Consider the following 13992-nt stretch of genomic DNA (forward strand, 5'->3'; position numbering starts at 1 on the left):
ATAAATTTACGCGACTCAGATGCACATGGTCACCATGTCACTATTCTACCGTCTGATGAATCCACGTTCATGATCCCCTTACGGCTTCTTATTACAAAGATTATTTGACTGAAATTCCAACCCATCGCTTTCCTGTATCCATATTCCATGCATAAGAGCTATTGGCCTTAAATGTGGCACAAGTTCCGATGGTTTGGCGTTACAAAAAGCTCAAAAAATACTAAAGAATAACGCTTTATTGCTCTGGTACGATTGGATAACTGAGAGTATAAACGATTTAAGTTTTTCCTGGTGAATACTTCTGACAAATATTTCTCGGGTTTGCATCCAGGTTAAAGCTTTTATGTAAGCCTTAAAAAAAACAAAAAAAAGCTTACATAAAAGCTTTAACCTGGATGCAAACCCGAGAAATATTTGTCAACTGAGAGTATCTCTGAAAAACTAAAATAAACTTTCCGGTCAGTGACCTGAAGCTATTTAGCGGAATGGGGAGTGCGGATGTGATGGAGTCGTGACTTTTGGATTCCAGTCTACAAATTTCTCACGCTAAAAAATAAAGAACAGAGAGTAAAAAGATAATCAGAATCATTCTCCAGCACATTCCAATGTCCTAGAATACACGTGGACTTAATCCTCACGGGAAATGGCTAGGCAAACAATAAGAGAAGAGAAAAAGGGGAGAAAAATAAAGGATATGAAGTAAATATAATTGGAAATTTTCCACATGAATATTTATTGAAAACATGTTTAACTGCACTAGAGTATCAACAGTACTAATGATGAGTTTTCATTGTATTAGACGATTATTTTCTTACAGGATAGGACAGTAATTGCCTTGCTTGGGCACTGTTGACATGAAATGGAAAAAGTCTTGATGATGTTGCAGTGTATTGAAGCACGTTGATTCCTTTTAAAATAAATACTTATATGGAAAACTGAAAAGTATCTTTACTTAATATCCCACAATGGATTTCCACAAAGTATCTGTCTCCACCATTTATTTCGAGAAAAATAAAATTCCACCAAGAAATTATAAAAAGAAATATAAAAAATTGCAATACTGTCATCATTTCCAGGTAATATTGGTAAAACAATCTACACAGCACCTCATTCTCTGAACGGCTGAGGCCACCTAGTGACTTTCGAGGGGACCGGAGGATACTAAGATTTGGTATGCAATTCGCAATCACAATACACACTTATATATCTCGAAAACGGAATGGCCTCACGCTAGATGGCAATAAAAGCTGGCCACAGTGAGCGATGTTCGCATTTCGGGTGCGGAGAATACGCTCCACTGCTTCTGGGAAGGAGGGAGCCGATTTTCAATCAGGCGGAAGTTAGACCTCGCCCACGAGCACACTAACAAACGAGACGACGACTGCGAAAGGAAGAGAGCGGGGAGATTATAAAAAAAAGAAGTAAGAAATAGCGTTACCTGAAGATAGTGAGGGCGTGCTCATGAATATTCCAAAGGGAGGGAAGCCGAGTCCCCATGGGCCCCCACGAGAGGACCGGAAACGAGCCCACGATTTCCAATGGATTGAGACAAAAGGAGCTCTCCTATTCGCCGCGGATCATGCTTAGTTAACTTCCAAAGGCCAAAAAAAGAGGGAAAAAATGCAGCAAATCTCCTGTTTACGCTGGAGACGCGCGCTGTAAATACAAAAGATATGAGTAAACTTCTATGGTGACCACTTTTGTTGAAATTTGAAACGGAATTATGAAATAATATCTGGAATAAAAAAAAATATAAAAACGCCCTGCGTCACTCAATCACTCAGTGATTCAACCCGAAGGTTGGTCGGAATGGATCAGGGTAGAGCTCAACCCCGGACAACGAACTTAGCCATGAAGTCATCAAGTGATTTTGTACAGTGTCACTCGCTTCGAATTAATAAGGTTATTATGGTTATTATTATTATTAGGGTTATTAGGTTAATTATGAGGGTTACAGCTATGATTGTGCCCCGTTTTTGTAATGAATTATCTTATACAATAAGCTCAATCGTCAAGGGTAAAACATTAAAGTATGTCAGAATCCCCGAGGAATTAAACGATTTTATCGTACCGTATTTTCGGCATATTTTTCCTTTCATACTGAGCAGTATTCATTTGATTAGAATTGGATTCTAGTATTATCACCGGAGGCCATTCAGCGGTCGTCCAGATAAGTCAACAATTATTATAAGATTGGTTTGTCGCAGCTCTCCTACCCGCTATCCTTTTCCCATTAAGTCGAAAGGAATTCGAACACTTAAATTCAAGTTTTTGTCAATATTTGATTTTATCTCTAGTCTATTATCTATATAGTCTCATAATCTTACATTATAAAAAATAGTAATTTTTCATGAAATGTTATTGCTACATCTTCAAGTGTTACAGCTGTGATTATGCCCCGTTTTTGTAATTAATTCTCTAATATAATACGCTCAATCGACAATGGTAAAACATTAAAACGGATATTAATCGACTCTGACTGTGATGGGGGAAAAACGGGAACATATTCTTGACCGCAGCCTTAGGGCAGATCGTGGACCACCTAGCATTTTCGCCCCCTTACCTATAGTAGTCGGATGTCTTCTCCCTGGGATCGTTTCCATAAATTCCACCCGTTTTATTCAGTTTTACCCTCATCAAGCCCATGCAAATTTCTCTTGATCGTGACGTTTCGAAAGGACGACGGCCTTTGCCAGCATCCAGGATTCTGGCAAAGATTTCATCAAAAGACCCAAAGATCTCTGTTCTCTCGGACATAAGCGACCCCATATCCTGCTCCATAAAAAAATCAATGAATTGGCTCCGATTGTTGATTTGCTGGCCTAAAATATTACGCTCTTAAACTCCTCCACGACGTATGCGTTTAAATATATATGATGTTGGCGGTCCAATGGGTGTTATTAGAAAATTTAACTAGGAACGTGAGAGATAAATAAAATGGAAAATTACAAGTAGATATTGGGAACCTGCCCCTAGTTTTGTCGAATGTTAATATCCGAAGTAAATTAAGACATATGGAAGCCGAATTACCAGCGATGGACGGAGCAAGAAAGAAATACACAGTAGAATAGCGCAGGCGAAGAGGGCTTTCTACAAAAAGAAGAATCTTCTTACAGCTGAAAATACCAGCATAGAAGTAAGGAAACAATTCATCAGATGCTACATATGGAGTATGTTTCTCCATGGAAGCGAGGCTTGGACGTTGACAGCAGCAGAGAAGTCAAGAGTGGAAGCATTCGAAATGTGGCTACCGAAGAATGATGAAGATAAAATGGATTGACTGTGTGAGTGACCAGGAAGTGCTAAGGAGAGTGGGAGAAAATAGAAGCCTCCTAAAAACATTAAGCAGAAGAAGGGAAAACTTAGTTGGCCACATTTTGAGGCACGATGGTCTGATGAAGACAATCGTTGAAGGACAAGTGGAAGGGAAAAAGGGCAAGGGACGGACCCGAATGAGTTATATCGGACAGGTTATAAAGGATGTAAAAGAGAATAAATATGTAGCTATGAAGAGATTAGCGGATAGGAGAGAGACATGGAGAGCTGCGTCAAACCAATCTTAGGATTGTTGACTAATGATGATGATGATAATAAAAAATAGATATTTGATGCAGTGCAGATACTTATAGCTATTTTACCAGTTTTATTTATGTTGAAAACGGACACGTGAATACCAATATTAAATTATTTGGCGTTGGTTTAGGAATAAAATAATTCCTAGGTAGCTGTTGGATTTTCCAAATAAAAAATCAGTGTTTCTGGAATTTTACTGTTTCTTCAAACGAAATTCCAACATTCCAAATGAAATTTGTACGAACTCTTTCATTATTAACCTTATTTGACATAAGAGGGCTCGGGTAATACCATATTTATTTTGGTTTTGGTCCTGGGTACGCCCTTGGTCCATAATACTATCATCAAATATAAATTATGATACACATAAGAGCATATAAGTAAATAATTAAAAAAAATTTCTTCCCATTTCAGCGGCCAATTACTGATTTAAATTCAAGAAATGGTCGAGAAACGTCGATGTTACGAGCGTTAGACCGCAGTACCTTTCATGCCCTCTATGTATAGGCCTATCATTAACTGTGTACTGGGTAAAAATAATTTTGGCTGTGAATAACCCTCATGCGAGCCTTTTACGGTCGATTTTATCGCCCTATTGTCCATGGCTAGACTTATCGATGGGCACGAAACCCTGAAATCCGATCGATTCTCCGCCACATGATTACTAGCTCACTACCACATAAGAGCAGGTAAGTGTAACAAAGCCCTTGCGCTTTCCAAACGCAAAATCGATAAAACTTGTTTACCTTTTTAAGAGAGGTGATCTCTATTTGTTTCTGGCCCCAAGGAGAGAAAGTCGACATACTTTTTAAGCCGCTCATGATCAGCACTGTACGCCGTTCGATCCAATCCTCCCCCGGTAAACCCTTCCAATCCTCCCACAGTCAAATCCTTAGAATGCCACCGAATAAATCTCCGTCCCCTTTCCAATTCCCTTTTTGAAAAATGGCCATTTTCCCGCCGTACCCTAGGCACACCGGTGCCATCTATGCGGGAACTCGTGAACGTCTGGAACCGTAGAGTTATATAGAGCACTCCCGGGAACGAGTTTTCGCTGAACATATAATTAAAAAACGCTTTATTTAGCGTTCGGGATGATTAGACTCCCACGATCCATCAACTGGAGTCGAGGCATGCAAGCGGTGGCATCGATCCTTTCTAGGTTCGATTCCCTTCAATACCCACCCTCGATAAAAAGAAGGGCTGTTAGGGAGGTGTGGGAGAGGTGGGGCGATCCAAGATGGATGGGCGGAATAGCACGGGCGTAATTTTCAATTGCGAGGCGAACGGACGGCAGAAGTGGGCACGGGAAGATAGAAAGAGCGGTGGGCACACTTATTAGTAGCAGATGCCCTACAAAATAACAAACGATTACCGACCCCCACGCGCGCCAGCGAGGGTAACTATCTCTTTACCCTCTCTCTCGTGAACAGACAGCCTTAAGCTGCCGGAATAGAACGTTGGTACACATAGATACACCAACGAATACAACATGTTTTGTCCCGATATGTCGGTATAAATTGGTATGGTTTGGAAAGCGAATACCAATTGATACGTCCGTGGAACAATTCATGTAGCTCCGTTAAGATCGGCAAATTATTTTGTAAAAATAACATGTTAAATGCTATTTAATAAAATTAAACGAAGTTTTATCATTTGGAAATCTATACATACGTATTTTTAAAAAATAGGATGATTACATATCGATATTAAACGAGTATTAACATACGTAAAGGTGAATAGAATTTCAAAGTTAGCTATTATTAGGAAACAAATAATTCATTTTGCGAACTCATCAATTTCTTAGTTAAAACCCAAGCTTGCGAAGTGATTTTTATCCAGGTAGAGTTCCTCCATCCTCTTACATTTTCTTGTTTGCTTGTCGTTACAACATTTAAGATATCATTTCATAAAAAGAAATTAATAGTGCCGCAATAGATATCTCGGCGAAATTTTGCTAAAAAAGTCACCATTAAAATGCACCAATTTTTCATTTATTTATACTCATGAAACCGCAAGTCGCATTGATTTTTTTTGGATTGCCGTCGACTGATCAATTCGATAATACGCATTACTACTTCCCTTAATCTTTCCCTCCTCTGCCGGCTCATCATCATTTTTAGGCCTCCCTCCGCATCCACCAGCGGCTCTCACCCGCGCGAGCTCACGATAACATCCAGCGGAGAGGGTTCATTTAACTTGATTTATATCCGCAGAATAGGCGCGCGAGTCTCCTTTTGTTCCGAAAGACAGTGTCTCGACGGGGTGGTTTGGTTGGATTGGAAGTTGGCCTCTGGTCGCTCGGGGAGATGGATGCATGGCTGCGGGATCCGCGGCGGAAGAATGGGCAGACGGACGCTAGGGGGCAGAGCGGGGCAATTAATCGTGAATCATTGAGACATTACAAAAACGACGCGAGCCTACCTGCGTCAAGGGAGGACGAGAGCGATGGGGGCCAGGAGAAAAGCGCCCCGTTCGTTACTCCGTCACGCTGCTGGCGCGTTCTTCGCGTTCTTGGAGTGGGTTATGGCGAAGTGGGCCAGCGAGGAAAACATGTCGACAAGGAGATAGAACACTGGTCACAATGAAGGTGTAGGTTTGTCTTATCCTGGATTAAGCGGGATCGAGGGGACCTATGCCTTATTATTGCAAGCGATCAATTTAAGTTCGTTTTAGTTCATTATTTTTATTTTTTATCAGCATTCCGGGTAGAAATTCAAAATTAAGTACTTTGCCTTTAATGAAATCTTTTCGGCTTTCTGGGATGTCAATACTTGGTCGTCTGTACCGGGAAATGTTTTAGCCTCTTTATTTCTCGTTTTTCTTTCATTTTCCCCATTCTTTTCGCGAAGATTTTTTCATAAAATATATATTCATTTCTATTTTTTAGTGCGGCCATCAGGACCAAGAAGGAGATGCATAATTGAGGAATGAATTTTAAAAATTGCTAATTTATTGATAAAAAAGAAAAATATATGAATTGTGAATCACTATTTTAACGAAAAATGCATAACTCTGCATCAAAAACCATGACATGTAATTTTTTTTAAGTACATGCAATAAACATTTTAATCTTTAAATGGGACGGATGACAGAAAAATCTGTTCGTTTTCAAAGTACGTCAGAACGTATGCTTGCATGTCCCCTAATTCCGCATAAGTAAGATATTTCTCAGGCTGATGTTTATGGATAGAATTTATTTTATTTATTCCATCTATTGATGCTATTATTTAAAAGGTAATGTAAGGAGGGTCTTTAACCTTTAAAGGGATAGATGATGGAAAATTTTTGTCATGTTTGAAGTACTGCAGAAAATAGGTTTACAAGATCCCTTATTTAGAAAAAGAAAGAAAATATCATCCTTAATATTTGACACAATGTGGACTATTAATGATTTGATTAAGCGTGATGGTCATGTGGATTTGGTAATCCTATTCAATGATGAACCACTACATTCGAATGTCACACGAATTTACTTTACAATACCAGGATATGGGAGTTTTTTAGGTGCTAATCAACTTCATTAGCAAGTTAGTAAGCGGCGGTTGATAATTATGAAGTGGAGCTGTGCCAGCATAAAACTTTCACATCAAGCCGAGCTCGATTCAAATAAAAAATAACAATCGTAAGTTATATTTAACTCCAGATTAACTTCCTAATTGAAATTAATGCAAATTACAAAAATTTTGTAAGTTCAATTAAGTCTACCCATTATTTCAAATTAAAATGGCTAATGATTGTGGTTAAAATAAAAACTGTACTAATGCATAGGCAGATATGTGTATTTTAAATTTCAGACCACTCGATTATTTACAGTAGTTCAACCACGAATGGACTTTACCTCACAAACAGTATAAATGGCTTTTGCTCGCAAAAAACGATTTCAGTACCTATATAAAATATATTTTTAAAATTGGTTTAAATAGATACTCCCTCGATTTTTTCCACCTTCAATTTTCGGAGCTTCAAACCCTCTGTTGATTTAGGCATGCAGCACATAACAAAAATCAACTTAAGGCAGAGGCCCGAACGGTTGATGTGCATAGTCACTTCTTCAGCGTCGCAGCACTGATCGAACTCCACTCTCGAGAAAGGCTACTCAAGAGAGAGAGAGAAGTTCCCGAGAATTCGCATTTTTCATCTCGCGCAAAAAAATCAAGCAGCAATGCCAACTGACCACACAACCTAATACGGGCCATTTTTCAACCGCTCAGATCTGCGGGAAATGATAGCTTGTTTTGACAAGGGAAGAGAAAATTGAAATGCGCGATCTCCCATTTTTTACCTTCTCAGAGACCCCACACACCCATCCCTCGCAATGCTCATTGCTCGGGTGGATGGCATTATATATTGCAAATTCGATGGGTGGACATTCGATACCCCATGGATTGATGTTCTCGGATCATTGGCCCAAATTAAATTTGGAACAGTTTCCACCCGCCGATGCTGGAGGTTATTTCGAAATATCATTATTATTGAGTGACACAAGAGCTCGTTGGAACTCCTACATCCCCCGATGATACTCTTAACGACTCATTTTTTGGTCGATATATGATAGCCTAAATTCATACCCACATAAATAAAAATGGACGCATGAGATATCGACCGATAAAGATAAACGAGAAAAAAAACTGACGCTCAAACAAAGACATTGGCAGAAAAGGTTTCCTCATTAAATGCCGAATATTTTCAACATGCCCTTAGCAAATTTTTGCTCGAATGACACATGCCAGCTAAATATTTTTTCCTCGTAGCGCGAAAGTTAAGGTGGATTTATGAAACACACTCCTTTTCGGAATGGGAAAATATAACACTAAGTATAAAAGAAGAGGGTTTTGACCCTAAAGTATTCTAACCCAAAAACAAACGTATAAAATATCCGCAGATTCATTAGGCAAATTGATAATGTGATACCACTCTTCTAAAGAGTAAAGCAACAATTTTTATTACTAATCAATGGAAAAAAAGTTAATGAACAGTCAGAACCATAATTTTTCGCACGGAATAATAAAAATTCAATCAAATCACAAAATTATCATATACAAAAATGTCATATCCACAAACACACTGGGGAGGGGTAGACTCAACCGGGTACTTCCGGGAATGAGCTGAATAATCATCACTGAAAATTTTTTAAGCGAGCGAAACAACTCAATCCGATTGAAAGCACGAGTAAGTTTCTGTAGCAGTGAATCTGACGTTGATATTCTCCAGGGCATTGTAGCCGGATCCTACCCAAGACAACACACACACACTCCACAAACAAGTCTTCCAGTTGCAATCGAAGTGGTCGCGGGCAAGCCGGCGACCTCGTTGGGCGAAACTAGTAATTGGGTGAGCGCTAGTGTAAGTGCTTGCTCTGCGCTGCATTGTTCCGCTTATCTAATCGCTAATGCTTCAAAAACGATGCACGAGGCGTGATAAGGATGCAGAAACGGCAATTGAACCATGGGATGCATAGGTGGGAGGATGGGTAGAAGAAGAGTTTAGCGGACAACGAGCATAGGGAGAGGGTGGACGGGGTGAGGAGGAGTGCGAAGCGTGCTTCCAAGCGAGTGTCGAGACCGCTTGTCAGCTCGTGCTTAAAGAACTCACCTTGGCACGGATCCGTAGTATAGGAGAACGCTGGCCACGTGGGCGTGATCCAAAGACGCTTTCTGGACGGACGACACCTCGTACAGGATCAGGGGCCTTCCCGCGATATCTCTCGTGCCTGAAATGGATAGAGGGTTGTTGTTGAAATTCATAAAGAAATGCTCATTAATAAAATTTACATAGAATTTACATAATTGCATAAATAAATTTAACACTTTCCCAGCTAAAAATCAAAAATGTTTTTTTTTTAATAGTACCTCAATAATAATCACAACACTCAAAAGGAAAATTAAACATGTAAATAATAAAACGATTAATTTCACCTGGCAGGAATTAGGTTTTAATATTTTTCGTGCATATTTTTATATTGAATAGTGAATATTATCATGAATATTTTTTGAGGCTACTAGTTATTTTGTTTCGAGTTTTTTTTTCAATGAAGAGAGGAATTGGAATTCCAAAGCTATTACTTCCACTTTACAAAAAAGTGGAAGTTATAGCTATGGTAGCTATGATTATGTGCCAAATGATTACCTTATGATTCTATTATGATTATATTCAAAGGATATGAGATGCCTCTAAATTTTTCCATACGGGTCTGGTTTTATTCGGAAATCGCGGTTTCAATCAACTATAAAAACTATTGAAATGATACTCTCAAACAATTACATTAACATCGATGAAATTGTTTTGTTAGGGTTTTATAATAAGAATATCATTTCCTTCCGTCAAGAAGATCTCAATTAGGGTAAAAAGTTCATTTAGTTGATGATAGGAGCGGTTTAGCACTCAGAGGATAGGCTAATGAGTTTGAGATTTAATACTTTACACCAATTTAATTTCCTAATTATAAGAAAAAATATGAAGAGCACAAATGTATGCTTATGAATTTAACATGTTATTCGGAATACATTTTTCAATTTTTAACTAGATGCAATGGCATAGAAGGTGAAAGTGTCAGTCGTACTGACAATTTAAAACATGGAAACGATTTGATTAGATTTGAAAAAATATTGCCTAAAGAGTATACGGTACCTAGAGAAAAGTTATAACATAATTTTGATTATGTTATTGATAGGTTTTCATTTAAGTTAAGAGGAAAATCGAATCGAACTTGGAATACATGGAGATATGATAAAATATAGCGAGTGAAATAGCCCACCCAGGGGGAAGAACGTAAGATTCTTTAGAAGAGATCTAAGTTATAATAATTCCTGACGAAAATTCCTAAAACATATTAAGATATTTTCATGAAATTGCAATAAAAAATTTCATTGCAATGAATATTTTCACAGTTATCGTTCTTCTCTATACCTTAGCTCGGCACACTCTATAAGAAAGCATTTGGCTTAACCTCTTAGCATTCAAAGCATGGGATAAATTCTTGGCAAGAATGAATCCTAATTCGTCCTGCCTTTACCTAATATGGGACAACCTTTATCAATGACACCCGAATGAAAGCTGACAAATGACGCTGAGATTACATAGCCTAAACGATTCATGGAGAAGGGTTAAGCGCATAAAGAAATCAACGTTCGCTTCCAGATAGCAATCTTTTTTATCTTAGCCTGCGTAACAAATACGCTCGACGACAAATATACATCCTACTGTGCTCTAGGGGACACCGAGTCGATCTTGCTGGCGTGGTGCTCGTTAGTTCGCTACATATGAAATCCAACGGAATGGTGAAAACTCAGGCGCTTTTTCATTCCCACTTGTTGGACTCCAAGGCAAGCAAGAAAAATATAAAGAATGAAAAATAAGGATGCAAGTTTCTTCAGTGGCATCGCCATGCTACCAGGGGATGTGGAATCGTAGTCGTAATGCCGAAAGGAACTTTACGAAAGAGAAAATTCTTTCGAAGTCTTCTTTCCAAAAGTCGATGACGAAAAGCAAATTATCTCTACCCGGGGGGAGCTATGAGGAATAAAAGATGAGAGATTGACGAATATAACTGGGTAATTGGGAAATCGAAAATTCATATACTAGAGGTAAACAAGAGAATTCACTGGAAATGCCAGAGAAGCGTTACGTATAAGGAAATGGGAATATTTGCGTGATAAAAAAAACTCACAGGAATTCTTGAAAGTTTTCGCCTTCATTAGTTTAAAAAATCGAATGGAAAACAAAGAAATAGTCGATATCCGAAGGATATAGATAAAGACAATTGAGGGGGTGAGAAGCCAAGGGGTACAAATGATTTTTTTCTCAACAGAGTTTGGTAAAGTTAATTGTTAGAAGAAGTACACAGAAATTGGTTGCCAAGAGATTCGAGTGAGTTTCAGTTCTGTGCTGACATCGAGTGGAATATCAATACACAATATCAAATATCTCATTAATCTCGTTGGTTTTCTATACCTAATTTCTGTACTTAACTGTGTATAGAAAAAAGAAATCACTTGTACCCCTTGGCTTCCAAAAAACTCAATTGTTTTCCTTTAAACGAAACGCGTCGGACGGAGAACCTTTAGTATAATATTTCATCAATACTGAAGGCAAGGGGTGAATATTTCTTTAAGGGAGTGGATCAACCATAATGTATTAGAAGGCTTAACTCCTTTGATGATAACCTGGATTATTATGCAGAGTAAAAATATCAGAATAAACATGATGATGCATTGAAAATATTTAATAATGTTCGGGTATGTAAGGGTTATCAGTGGTTTTAAATGTGAAGAATGTTCTCTCTCTCTAGATGTAGGGTTTGACCTTGCCTGAGTTCTATCATCAAATCAGAAATATATCTCATAGATTATGGGATATTAAGTATAGGATCAAACATGGGAAGCGCGATAACAAAGTATATCCTAGTAGAGCGTTAGGATGCTGATAGAAGAGTTCGAATTTAAAATCCCGGGGAAAGACCTAGGACTTCCCCGAACAAAAATCCTCAAAATATGTGAAATAAATGGTGGCAAAGTAAAAGGAATTGGACCTCTACCCTGAATGTTTTATACTTACACGCCTATACTACCCTCACCGATTTAAACTGGTGAGGATTTAGATTGGTGAGGACTGATTCAATATGCGTGTGATTGAATACCAAATATCCTCCTAATTATTTTATCAAAAAAGTTCCAGAAAACACAAATACTGGATCAAAAGGGATATCTCCTCAAGCCTGCTAGCAGCAGAGCATGCAGGCTCTTCACAACCTGAGCGATGCGACCAAGAAGGCACGGCTGCACCCTTGGCGATGGTGGCCACTGGCGTATTGAAGGCACGCAGGAGGACGCGACGGGCGACGCTGGTTGCTCCGATTTCTCACGATCCCAGATGGCGCGATAAGCGGATTCGCCACGCCTCGTGACTTTGCTCTGCCTTCCGCTGGCATGCGGCGGCCAACACTCATTTGTTTAAAAAAAGGAACGGGGGTGAGAGGCACGGGCATTTTTTCATTCGGATGGGGAAACCGAAACCGAATGGGGAGACTCTTCTCCCCAGATCCGGGCCATTACAGATCGAACCGTGCGCTTTAACCTCATCCATCCATGTCCTCTATCTTTGGAAGGAGGAGAAATGAAAACGCTGGACCCCGCGGAGAGGAAACATATCACGGAGAGGAGTGGGCGAGACCCGAAAAGGGTAGAAGTGTTTTCGAGGTTGGGATAATTACGGTTGTTTATACGGGGAGGCGACCGACCGACGACTCAAAGGTCATATGAGCCATTACGAGCTAGGTGGGTGGAGGCTTAGGCTTAAATCGTGGGTGGAAAGGGGTGTGAAAATTTGCCACCCCAAAATTTTAGGCTCCCGTATTTTTCACCTATAAATGTTTAGAACAAATTAGATTTAGATAAGATACTAACGTGATGTGGTATTAATAAATCGGTATTCAATTTCCCCTGAGGATTTTCCTGATTTTACCTCGTTCGAGTTAAGCCATTCTAGAGCATAACTATCTCAAGTCTTACGGTCCCCTATTACCTGCAGAAAAAACGACATCTCAAATCTATCGGCACTGCAGTTTGTTCCCCTGATCTCACCCATGAGTCGTTTCTACCATAATAATTATGTTTTCGCAATATATTTTGAACATCAGGCACAACTTATCGTGCTTTTCGCAAAAGATTTACTCTAAATTTTCCCCTTCGATTGATTAGACTTTCCCATTCTTAATTTTAATTCAAGTTAAACTGCAATCATCGTAACAGTTTTTAACCAATCATGCTGCTCGCCTATTAATTCTATCAATATCCAAAACTGATCCTTTTTCGTAAGGTCCCCAAACACTAGTATTGAAACCGGTCGTGAAATTTAATGCGGAGAATGGCAAGTAACGTTTAATTTGTCAATTACTACGCTGAAAAACCTTTAAATGGGATATAGATGGGACCATTTCAAGAAGATTAACGAGTCACTAGACCAACCAGATACACCTTGGTGAACAGTTGCTTGTTTTCCGTGAACGAGCCGCTACGATGTACTATAGTCAAGTGTGGAAGAAATGGAGGAGTAGGAAAGGCGTGCCTGGAAGGTGTGACCCAATGGATAATCGTGGAAATTGGCCGGCCAAAGTAGGAGGATGCACTGAGAATAAGAGTTGAGGAGATTTTTTATTGAGGTATTTTACATCGATTTTCAAAAGCTTTCGGGAATAATTATTCAGTGAAAATTCAGCAAACCAAAATGACAAATTCAGGACAAAAATCATGGACTTACGTATGAAATTCAGGTTTGAAGAGGCAGGACTTAATGAGTTAGGTACTATTCAGGCATCCACTATAGGTAGGGACTATTTGGCCATTTCTAGGTAGGCGCTGGACTAATGCATCTACGTGCAAGCCACCACCACGGGGTGATACCACACCAGGCATGCAGCAC

The 13992-nt window shown here is 39.2% G+C and overlaps 1 protein-coding gene across 3 annotated transcripts in view; it reads right to left on the minus strand.

The window, feature by feature from the left end:
* LOC124162954 (puratrophin-1) overlaps positions 1 to 13992 on the minus strand; it is a 1076650-nt gene that overhangs the window by 187897 nt on the left and 874761 nt on the right. For all 3 annotated transcript variants that reach the window (XM_046539729.1, XM_046539737.1, XM_046539745.1), the window contains one exon: positions 9169 to 9286. In XM_046539729.1, the coding sequence (XP_046395685.1) occupies positions 9169 to 9286 (118 nt within the window). The remainder of the gene's footprint in view (positions 1 to 9168; positions 9287 to 13992) is intronic.

Source organism: Ischnura elegans, chromosome 1 (genome assembly GCF_921293095.1).
Source record: "Ischnura elegans chromosome 1, ioIscEleg1.1, whole genome shotgun sequence".
NCBI lineage: Eukaryota > Metazoa > Arthropoda > Insecta > Odonata > Coenagrionidae > Ischnura > Ischnura elegans.